General features: G+C 44.3%; 1 protein-coding gene across 5 annotated transcripts in view; it reads right to left on the bottom strand.

The window, feature by feature from the left end:
* Positions 1–12527, bottom strand: part of nrxn2a (neurexin 2a) — a 402746-nt gene that overhangs the window by 43318 nt on the left and 346901 nt on the right. For all 5 annotated transcript variants that reach the window (XM_045690105.1, XM_045690104.1, XM_045690106.1 and 2 more), the window contains one exon: positions 2004–2185. In XM_045690105.1, coding sequence (XP_045546061.1) covers positions 2004–2185 — 182 coding nt within the window. The remainder of the gene's footprint in view (positions 1–2003; positions 2186–12527) is intronic.

Here is a 12527-nt window from a genome sequence, read left to right as displayed (position 1 = left end):
TTCAAAAAGAGTCTGAATTCATTTATCCACAGCAGATTCCCTAACACATACTGTTTATAGTCTATAGTGTCAATGCTGCCGTTGACTCTCAAATTCCCTTCTTGTCAGCTCACCAGGTAGCTTCTCGTGTTCCTTATACAGTATAATTGTAACTGGGTTGTTGAAGAAACAAACACACTCCCCCTGGGGAACAAGCTACTCCTTTAAACACCATCTGGGTCAGCTGTGTTTGGGCTCGGACTCAAACAGGGACATAACATACACTATATATACACAAGTATGTGGACAACCCTTCAAATTAGTGGATTTGGCTTTTTCAGCCACACCCGTTGCTGACAAGTATATCAAATCGAAGCACACAGCCATGTAATCTCCAAAGACAAACATTGAAGTAGAATGGCCTTACTGAAGAGCTCAGTGACTTTCAATGTGGCACCGTCATAGGATGCCACCTTTCCAACAAGTCAGTTCGTCAAATTTCTGCCCTGCTAGAGCTTCCCCGGTCAACTGTAAGTGCTGTTATTGTGAAGTGGAAACGTCTAGGAGCAACAACGGCCACACAAGCTCACAGAACGGGACCGCTGAGTGCTGAAGTGGGTGGTAGTGCATTAAAATCATCTGTCCTCGGTTGCAATACTCACTACCGAGTTCCAAACTGCCTCTGGAAGCAACGTCAGCACAAGAACTGTTTGTCGGGAGCTTCATGAAATGGGTTTTCATGGCCGAGCAGCCGTACACAAGCCTAAATTCACCATGAGCAATGCCAAGTATCGCCGCCATTGGACTCTAGGAGCAGTTGAAATGCGTTCCCTGGAGTGATAAATCACGCTTCACCATCTGGCAGTCCGATGGACGAATTTGGGAATGCCAAGAGAATGCTACCTGCCCCAATGCATAGTGCGAACTGTCAAGTTTGGTGGAGGAGGAATAATGGTCTGGGGATGTTTTTAATGGTTCGGGCAATCTTAACGCCACAGCATACAATTACATTCTAGACGATTCTGTGCTTCCAACTTTGTGTCAACAATGCCCCTGTGCACAAAGCGAGGTCCATACAGAAATGGTTTGTTGAGATCGGTGTGGAAAAACTTGACTGGCCTGCACAGAGCCCTGACCTCAACCCCATCGAACACCTTTGGAATGAATTGGAACATTGACTGCGAGCCATGCCTAATTGCCTAACATTAGTGCCCGACCTTACTAATGCTCTTGTGGCTGAATGGAAGCAAGTCCCAGCAGCAATATTCCAACATCTAGTGGAAAGCCTTCCCAGAAGAGTAGAGGCTGTTATAGCAGCAAAGGGGGCTCCAACTCCATATTAATGGCCATGATATTGGAATGAGATGTTTGACGAGCAGGTGTCCACATACTTTTGGTCATGTAGTGTATCTGACTTAAAGGCTTCTTTAGAAAATAGCACACACTACGCTACTGTTTGGCCCAGCATCTGCTATCCTCGTGTTAAACAGCTAGGGTAACATAGCCTGCGTGCACTGTGAATATTGAATTAATAATGAATTCAGATGAAACAGTTTAACTGCATCGTTTTCTACTGGAACTCTAATTGCAAGTAATGAGCTAGAGGTCAACGAAGCATTTGCCAGTGGGATGTACTGCCATAACAATCTCTGATCCCTGCTGTTTTAATGAGCAAACACTGGCATTGTTTCTCTCCTGCTAATCCAGATGCATGGTGCATACTTTCCTGGCACTAATCATAGATATCATGAGTAATAATTGCCATATGTCCTTTTCTATGGAAATTGAGAGACATTTTATCAATTAACCCAGTCTTTCTAAGCACCTCAATTAGTCCTCCAAAATCTCCAGCAAGAGCATTTCAGGATTCTGTACAGTCAGCCTATGAGCTCATCCTAAGCCTTTGTTCCAAACCCCAATAGAAATGGGGACCTAATCCCTGATCCTTTACCCTATCCCACAGTACACCCCCCCCCCCCACCCCCCCCCACCCCCCCCACACCCCCACCCCTTCCTGTCCTTACTATGTGCAGCTGCAGGTAGTCTCCCAGTCCACTGGTGCTTTCCACTCTGACCAAGATGGCGTCTTTCTGCTGAGTACTGAAGCCCACAGCTAGGCGGTCAGCTCTGGTGCTCGGCCTCTCATTAGGGGCCCAGGTGTACGTGATGAGGGCTCCTCCTCTCCCAAAGATATACGTGGTCCCAGCTAAGGAAAAATGGAGACAAACAGAAATATTAGAAGGAGATTGAGAGATAGGGACAGGAAATTGAGGGAGAAGGGGGAGACATTATTAGAGAGAGAGAGAGAGAGAGAGAGAGAGAGAGAGAGAGTTGTTAGAGAGCGTTCCTTCACGTCAGGATACGTTTTTTTATTTGTTCCCATCAGACCTTACTATCTTTACAGAGATTTCTCTTCAGTAACACTCAACCTAAATTTAGATGCCTATTTTCTTTCCAAGTACAAGACTGTGACAGCTTCATCACATTCCCTAACACAAGCCATTATTCCCTTTGCAGAAACAACATGTCATACACCGGTGCATCAAGACTGACACCAACAGGCTCTTGAACAGCTTCTATCCCCAAGCAATCAATACAACTGATAAATAGCTAACAAAATAGCTACACGGACCGAGTTTACCTTGTATCTTTATTGACCTTTTATTTCAGTATTTACCGTGTCTCTATGCCCACTCACAGGGCCCTACAGACTCACACACACTGTCACTCCAACACACACACTGTCACTCCAACACACACACAAACACTCACTCCATCATCTGTTCACTCACACATAATATGCACATACATTTATACTTACTCTACACACCCGCACACCCACTCACATACAAGCTGCTGCTACTCTGTTATCTTATATCCTGTTGCCTATTCACCTTACCCCTATACATATCTACCTCCATCACTCCAGTATCCCTGCACATGCAAATAATGATATTAGAACTGAGTTTTTGAATATTTCCTGTATATATTATGCTTACTTACTTTATTGTGAATTTCATATTTCTTATTCTTGTTTGTTTGTGTGCGTGTTTCCAGTAATACATTGTTATTGTTTATTCCCCCAAGTTACCCCACAATGTCACTTTTCAAATTTCAGCACACATTTAAAACACTAAAACAGACACAGCCCATAATCTCAATTTTTTTTATGCATTTGTGGTTTTCTTGTGTCCTGTTGGAACACTATTATACAGGAATTGCATCACACCTACCACTTCCATGAATGGTGTAGTCTGTCAGTTGAGCTGACATTGATCTGGCATTAGGTTATGTAAACCTGCCAGTACTGCAGAGTGGGCAAGGTGCCACCATGTCGAAACATGCCAGCATAACTGTAAACACAAGGCTATTGAGTTGCAGTATGCTGCAGTAGTACTTCTTGCCCTGCCCAGGGAGTCAACACTGTGCATTGATATAAACTGAGATGAATAATTCATGTGAACGTATGGGAGTTAGCAATGAATCACACTGAATACTGTGAATCACACTAAATACTATGAATCACACTGAATACTATGAATCACACTGATTCATGTCAAGATATGAATCACTTTAATGAGTCTCATACATACTGTACAATCCGCTTGACACTTATAACAATATATATCCCTATATATTTTATATATCTGCAATATTAAAGCTGATCTACCCCCTAAAAAAATATTATAATAAAACAATTAAAATTAACACAGGGTCTCCAAAGTGGCGCAGTGGTCTAAGGCACTGCATCACAGTCCTAGCTGTGCCACTAGAGATCCTGGTTTGAGTCCAGGCTCTGTCGCAGCCGGCTGCGACCGGGAGACCCATGGGGCGGTGCACAATTGGTCCGGGTTTGGCCGGCCGGGATGTCTTTGTCCCATCGCGCTCTAGTAAAGTTTTAACTAGTCAGTGGCCGCGCCCCCGTGAGGCCAGACATTACATCAGGTGTCATGGAATCGCCCCTTTTTCCACAGAGTATAAAACCACTTCCTACAAAATGTATATTAAGTCAGAGAACGCCGGGACGGAGTCCCCATGTTGGAATGGCTACAATTCTGTAGACCATTATATCAGAAAATATGGAGCTGAGGCTACATGACAAGGTTCACGTGACAAGGTTAATTCGTCTACAACAGCAACACGTGCTTAACGACTATGCTAAACTTGCCACAGCTTTGAAATTAGAATTCAGTGGTTCTGGGACTGGCAAATATGATAGCTCACTGGCTAACACAATCAAACAAGCTCGGAATGAACACCCACAAGCTTACTATCATAGGCTTCCTTCAGCTTACTTTAGCCAACTCACTGAAACAGGAATGGAAGAGCTGTTACCATTCAAACAAATGTTTCTGTCGAACATGTATCCCACCTTCATTACCTACTTGGGCCCTACAGTCCACGTTGGCTTGCCTATCTTACAACTCAGAGAGCTTGCAAGCATAGCATTTGAGTCATCAAAAGCTCACAACGCTAAGAGCCCTGACAACTCGGTTTTGAAGTTTGACCAGGAGCACTCACTCCAGTTAGAGGGTGAATCCTTAGGTATTGGAGTGTTGAGAGATGATGCACAACAACGGTTTCTACCATGAAACCACAAATCCAATAACCATCGCGGTCGAAATAACTGTAAAGTACATCGCCATCAAAATGACTACCGCTACAATCGACCTGTTCGCTACATTCCTGCACCCAACCTGCACAAAGTGTCAGAGCACAAGGGTAACAAAGGGTTAAAGGACGATCAAAATGTAGACCAATGTTCTCTAGAAGTTCCACTACGTGAAGAACTAAAGAGAGAACATTTTGAGAAAAGGGTAAAAGATAAGTCACAAGGACTAGACAGGGTATTGCTGGGCACCAGGTCCACAGGAATTAACACCCTTAGCAAGGACGTTAAAAATCAAATTTCTCCCGCTCTCACTCGAGACCCTATCCAGGGCCTTCTCGATCAAGGAACTATCCCACAGGCTTTGTCTATAGACTGATCCAAAGGTTGCGAAGAAAAAGTTAAAATGCTTCGCTAAAACAAAGCCCACTCAAAATCAGTAAGGTCGATCTGTTTTCACCATGAACAGAAATGGCACATCACGTCATTGAGAATGACCACTCCACTTTGTGGGAATATGTCCACTAAACGCGACTCTAAACGGCCATACCTGGAAACAGTCCTGGAGGACTGCTTTACTTGTCATGCGCTAATTGATTCAGGCGAGACGCGAAACTACACTTCGAGGTTTCACTCAGACTACCTCGCCTCTCAAATTGAGAATCATGCTGAAACTACACTTCCAGGACGTATCGCTCGTTCACCCTGTGTATGTTACCAGCCTCGAATCTGAACCCCTGCTACTCAGAGCAGACTTGATGGATCGGTTACTCCCACTGATTGATTGGAAAATCAACCATGTATGGTCACAGTGCCATTTCCACTGACCACACTGTCTTCCCCTAATGCTAGCTGCAACGCAGTCATCCGCGTGGGGTATCTGTCAAAAGCACCCCTTGGGAAAAAGATGTTTCAAAACCTCTTGATGCAGAATCCGATCCAAGGAGATATTACGATATCTCGAAACAATCAGCAAACATGATTGACCATTCTTTTCATGATATCAAGCCAGCAGCCTCTGTGAATGAGAAACTTCCCTCCCCCTTGAAGTCATGCAATACTGTTGTTGAGATATACTTCTCTTGCCCTTTCGGACATTTCCGCAAGCACTGCGGCTGTCTCAGCAAGTAAAACATTGGCGTGCAGAGTGTACTCTGCTTCTGATGATACATCTTCCGCTTTGTGGGGGACTGTCACCCCTTACAATCACTAATGGCGTCAGTCCCGCAACTGACCCGATGACTCCCACTGGTGAAACACTCTCAGTTCGCAGGTACTGAAGATGTTGCCACATGCGGATGCTGTGGTGACTGACAGGCCTCGACAGCGACTGAGCGTTTTTTGAAGCACAAACACCAGGAGATTTGGTTGAAAGGATACAGCCATTCTCATAATGCTGACAACTTGTACATAGGGTCCTACCTAATCGTTTGTGCCTCGGATACCAACACCAACCGCCGGTGGGGGGGTCCCGAGACACAAAGAGGGGGAATACTAGCCCAGACCCATGATGAGCCTCATAAAGGCCGTTGGGGGGGTCGAGACTATGTGCAACACCGTACGAGGCCGCCAGAGCAGAAAACAAACTCCCCTATGAGAACAGTGAGGAGCAGACAGGCCCCTAGATGGGGTTAATCTTAGAACACATCTAATATATTACTGAGTTGTACCACACTGGTCGTAAAATACGTCCAGTGGACTTCCACCTCCAAAACAAATGGCAAAAATAGTCATGCCTTGCCATGTGTAGTTTCCACTATAATAGTAAAGTGCTCTAATCATGTGTTCCGGGAGGATAATATTTCAGAATAAATCGGTAGGATAACTGGTCCCCTTGAGTACCAGCACCAATGCCAGCACAGTCAGTCCAGCCACAATCAGTAAGAGGATTAGAGACCTCACAAGTCAAATTGCTATTGATAACAGCGACAGAGGAGTTAGTAGTCACTCAGATTGCAACACGTGTACGGGAATCTCCAGAACACTCTTCTGATGGTTAACACACACGCCACTAATAAATAGAACCCTCCATTCAGGAGGAAAGCTATTAGAAGTCATGAACCATAATCACACTGCGTACGACTGGTCCAGTGCTCAGAGAGTACTTCCGTCGCAAGGTTAGCTCCTCCGTGGATAACATAGCTATGAAATAGACTCCTTCATACCTATCACCACTACAATGGTGTAAGACACATTGACGTGTAGGAAAACTACTACAGATCCCCTTAACACATGTCTTGAGGTCGATATCAATTCTTACTGACCTCCAGGATTTGACCTGGAAATTATCTGATAACGTTGCAACCTACCAGGATACTTGGTTCTTTCCCTTGGCATGTGCGCTTATGTAAGCATAAACACACACGTACAACGGAACATTTAATGAGGATTTATGATCGGATCACTTAAGTGACCGAACAAAATACCAGTCTTAGTAAAGTTTAAATGTACACTGAGGCCTTTGACTCTATAGCTACAGTACTCACCAGTTTCTCCACAGAGGTCCATAGGTCATCCCTGTAGACTGCCTGAAGCTTGGGCCTTACAGCTGTAGACTTATCATGTAGTTATCAACTTAGGATAGCGCCCTAAGCAACACACCACGAATTAGGAACGCCCTAGATATGACATTAGACAATGCCATGATAGGGTCATTCTGCCAAGACCTTGGACGTATATACTGTAGAATATAGTCCAATTAGGCGAAGGTGTGATAACTCTATTTTGTACATCTTTTGTTTATGCTTTTATTTATTTTCATTTAATTTCCTTTGACACTTTGGAGGTGATAGAGCCATAAACAAGTTCCTCATACAAATATCACTTAGTGGAACAATGCCGCTCATTTGTATATTTTGTGATGTTTGTTAACATCTGCCTAAGTTACAGCCCAGATCTTCCAGTCTGGATGACCAGATGACAGGTCCGGAACTGCAATCCCAATCCGGACATCCACTGCCCATCCTGGTGGTGGACTGCTCTGCTTTCAGAGAGCCTACCAAGGTAAACCACCAGAGGTGGACCGCAACGGCGATCACCAACCGGACATCCACTGCCCATTCTTGTGCTGGAATGCTCCGCTCTTAGAGAGCCTACCAAGGTCAACCACCAGAGGGGGACTGCAACGATGATCCACAAACAGGACATCACGTGGTAGTTATTTTTATGTTGATTACAACTTGCAGAATCCTTCCAAGTTGAATCCACCAGAGGGGGACTGTCATAACTCTCTTGTGCCGATCTGAAGGATGAGGTTACAGTGGGTCCGCTCTACAGCATGCTCTCTCTCATAGAGGAGGAGAGTGGGAAGTCGGCTGTTTTATGGTCGGTCATAAAATATGCTGCCCCTATGCTCTGGGGTGTTCGAGATTGGAATGTAAACTGTGGAACACAGAGAGACCCTTGGACATCAAAAGTTTGAATAATTAAACAATATTTATATTTTTGAGAATGCGGGAGTGGTCCGTGGACACTTAAGGGACAGTCAATACGAGTGTGTTTCATTTGGTGATCTCATGAAGAACAGGAAACACACATAACTGTATCTCTTAAAGTGTACATTTCCCAGCTGTCAGGTTTACATCTAGATGTTGGATAAAATGAATGAGTAAATATGAAACTATTTGTGAGAAGATGTAATGTTGGCCTTCTAAATGAGATACTCGTTAAGATGTAACGTTTTAACTAGTCAGTGTCCACGCCCCCGTGAGGACAGACATTGCATCAGGCGTCATTACATTTTAGTTCTTTAGCAGACACTTTTATCCAGAGCAACTTACAGTAGTGAATGCATACATTTCATCAATTTTTTCGCCGTACTGGCCCCCGTGGGAATCGAACCCACAACCCTGGCGTTGCAAACACCATGCTCTACCAACTGAGCCACACGGGACTGTCATGTACTCACTCATTTTTCCACAGAGTATAAAATTATTTCCTACAAAATTGACATTAAGTCAGAGAACGCCGAGACGGAGTCCCCACGTTGGAATGGCTACAATTCTATAGACCATTAGACCAGAACATTTTGAAATGGTTAAGAACTACAACTCCATAGGCAACGGAGACCATACAGTGTGTAGCGTTGGCTACACACTGAGACGATCGATCACTACAGAATAAGAGCAAATCCTAGACGTAGAATTACTAGTCTGCAGCTGGAAATTACGTAATTCTAGTATGAGAATACTGACAACTGCGGAAGCATCTATTCTATGCAACAACCATCTGTACGCCTGACATATCCATTACAACAGACACTATCCAGAGTCGCTGAGAAAGAGACAACTACGAAAGACATTGTGACTTCTGGGGAAGTTAACCAGAGACTCTCTGATGAGCTGACTCTCCAGCAGATGGACCGGCAAATTCCAACAGAGAAGACAACGACATATGGGTGTAAATATATACATTGCAATTATTCTCGAATGAGCAGCCGTTCATGTGCAAAGGATTAGCATTTCAATTAATATAATTATCAACTGTGTGTAGTGAATCCATTTTGTCTCTCCCGCTCTTTTCCTGTCTCCACCCCTTTCCATTGTCTACCAAGCAGTCATACCGGTTTAGCCCACAAGGGACTTATAAATGCATTGTGTTAGTAACCAATATCTACTGTTTGTTTGTTATGTATTTCTTTGATTATTTAGTTAGCTAGTAAATAAATAATTAAGCCAATTTGTATATCGCTGATTCATCATTTAGGCTAGGGTTCGTGCAGATATCCAAGGGTTTATGATGTTCAGTAATGAGAACTAATGCGGTAATAATGATACATTAATAGAAGGCTAATCGATAAGATATAAAAATATCTGAAGAGTCAATTTGGGAAATAGAGACTCTATAAACATTTTCCCATGGTGCCCCGACTTCCTAGTTAATTAAAGTTGACATAATTAGTTTAATCACGTAATAATAATTACACATAGAGAATTGATTTGATAAAATAACAGTCTTCACATTTAATGATAGTCACAGACACGACAACTGTTGACACGACAACTGTTGACCAAACATAACCTGGTTAACATATTATCTAAGTATTTTCTACTGTTTTAATTAGCTTCATCAGAAGATTGACATGTTATATTTCAGTTATGAGTGGTTCGTTCACCTCCACAGAACCCCAGGTTGGCAGGCCTGTTCCCCCTGTCGTTCTGGCGCTTGTGGCCCTCTACACGAGACAAGAGAGGATGTGAGGGGAATGATCTGGCAGCTAGTCCCCCAGGTGGAGCAGGGTTTGGGTGGCAGTACACAGAACACCTGCTCTCCTGGAACCTGAGAAATTTGCCTGTACTGCATGTGATAGAACCATGACAACCACAGCTAAAACCATGACAACCACAGCTCGTACGGAACATGAGGCTCACCCATTAAGTCACAGTGGGTGCCATGACCAGGGGTGAAGATGACCTCTCTTAGGAAGAAAGAGCATGTGAAACTGTCTTACCTAATACTGTAGCTTTGTAGTCCTGCCTGGGTTGGGGAATTGGAACAGTGGGTGGGTGATGGGTTCTAACATTTTCTGTTGTGTGAAATGACTTGCATGCTATTTGTAAACGAAAATATATCATGCAAAGAATGTGGTGAGTAAGTAGGAAATTGCTTTCAGGTTGCAACTTGTACGTCCTTTTTCCAATACGAGCCGTAGTGGTGGTTGAATGACATGCAGCCTAGCGTGAGTACTTGCACAGTACTTGCACTGAGCTAACATCATTCTGGGTCATGGTTTTGTCTTAGATCAAAGTGAAATGAAGAAGAAGAAGATGATCAGATGAACACCTGCTGCCAGTGCCCTCCAGTAGAATAAACACTATTACATGTGGGTCAGGCGAGCCTGGGGCTCTGTTCTAAAATTAATAGAGAGACTGACCTCAGGAGCAGCACTTTGATGCAGGCCTCACTAGAGAATGAGCCTGTCTCTAGGCTCTGTGTGATGCAGGCCTCACTGGAGAATGAGACTGTCTCTAGGCTCTGTGTGATGCAGGCCTCACTGGAGAATGAGACTGTCTCTAGGCTCTGTGTGATGCAGGCCACACTAGAGAATGAGACTGTCTCTAGGCTCTGTGTGATGCAGGCCTCACTGGAGAATGAAACTGTCTCTAGGCTCTGTGTGATGCAGGCCTCACTGGAGAATGAGACTGTCTCTAGGCTCTGTGTGATGCAGGCCTCACTGGAGAATGAAACTGTCTCTAGGCTCTGTGTGATGCAGGCCTCACTAGAGAATGAAACTGTCTCTAGGCTCTGTGTGATGCAGGCCTCACTAGAGAATGAGACTGTCTCTAGGCTCTGTGTGATGCAGGCCTCACTGGAGAATGAGACTGTCTCTAGGCTCTGTGTGATGCAGGCCTCGCTAGAGAATGAAACTGTCTCTAGGCTCTGTGTGATGCAGGCCTCACTGGAGAATGAGACTGTCTCTAGGCTCTGTTTGATGCAGGCCTCACTGGAGAATGAGACTGTCTCTAGGCTCTGTGTGATGCAGGCCTCACTAGAGAATGAGACTGTCTCTAGGCTCTGTGTGATGCAGGCCTCACTAGAGAATGAAACTGTCTCTAGGCTCTGTGTGATGCAGGCCTCACTGGAGAATGAAACTGTCTCTAGGCTCTGTGTGATGCAGGCCTCACTGGAGAATGAGACTGTCTCTAGGCTCTGTGTGATGCAGGCCTCACTGGAGAATGAAACTGTCTCTAGGCTCTGTGTGATGCAGGCCTCGCTAGAGAATGAAACTGTCTCTAGGCTCTGTTTGATGCAGGCCTCACTGGAGAATGAGACTGTCTCTAGGCTCTGTGTGATGCAGGCCTCACTAGAGAATGAGACTGTCTCTAGGCTCTGTGTGATGCAGGCTTCACTAGAGAATGAAACTGTCTCTAGGCTCTGTGTGATGCAGGCCTCACTGGAGAATGAAACTGTCTCTAGGCTCTGTGTGATGCAGGCCTCACTGGAGAATGAAACTCTAAGCCAGGGCTCTGCAACCCTGTTCCTGGAGAGCTCCTGTCCTGTAGGTTTTCGCTCCAAGCCTAATCTAGTGCACCTGATTCTGATATTTAGCTGGTTGATAAGCTGAATCAGGTTAGTTACAACTGGGGATGGAGTTAACACTCAGTATGGTACCTCTCCAGGAACAGGGTTGTAGAACCCTAGCCTAGGCTGTTTCCCATGACCTAATTGGCTAGTAGCCATTAACGTCTTGATGGTTGAGATAAAGACATATACAGTATGTCAGAAGTTTGTGCGCTATAATGAACAGCATAGTCCCAGTGCCACTGCTCAGTCATTCTGGGCACGTGATGATATGCCTGTGGTCTCGACAGGTAGAATAATAATCTTCCATTTCACAGCTCAGTTCCTAATAAATCAAAACGATATTATTAAAAACACATCAATATTTCTGCTTGAGTTGTACAGAAAATTAATTGGTTGAGTTCTGCTCCTCTGGGTTCAGAAGGTTTAATGGAGAAATGATTGATGAGGTATATCATATTACTATTTAAATGAGTTAGGACACAGGCCTGCAAGCAGGCATACACAACATTCAGCAATAACACTTGTCTCTAGTATACTGCTTTTGCATAGGTTGTTTGTACAGTTCTTTGTTCTTATGAGAGCATCGGCAATATATTGTCCTGCATTTAAACAGCACACCTATCAAGCACTCCCAAAGCATTGAGCCGAGCCACACACATGATTATGATTCCTGACAGCATGTCATCCTGGCAGCATGTTAACCTCACACATCTGTGAAGACCAAGCAAGATTGTCACCTGTCAGCCTCAGGACATTTTTTGCCTAAAAATGGAAATGGGTTGCAGCGCTTCCAGCTAATTCTGAAACGTGACAAACGTACATTTTTCCTCTACCATAGGTCAATATTTTGATCAAAGATTTAGTACTAAGTTATATACTTAGATTGCCAATCAGCATAACTATATGATGGGACTTA

The sequence above is a fragment of the Salmo salar genome, chromosome ssa11 (genome assembly GCF_905237065.1).
Source record: "Salmo salar chromosome ssa11, Ssal_v3.1, whole genome shotgun sequence".
Classification (NCBI taxonomy): Eukaryota; Metazoa; Chordata; class Actinopteri; order Salmoniformes; family Salmonidae; genus Salmo; species Salmo salar.
This window is presented reverse-complemented; position numbering and strand designations above follow the sequence as displayed.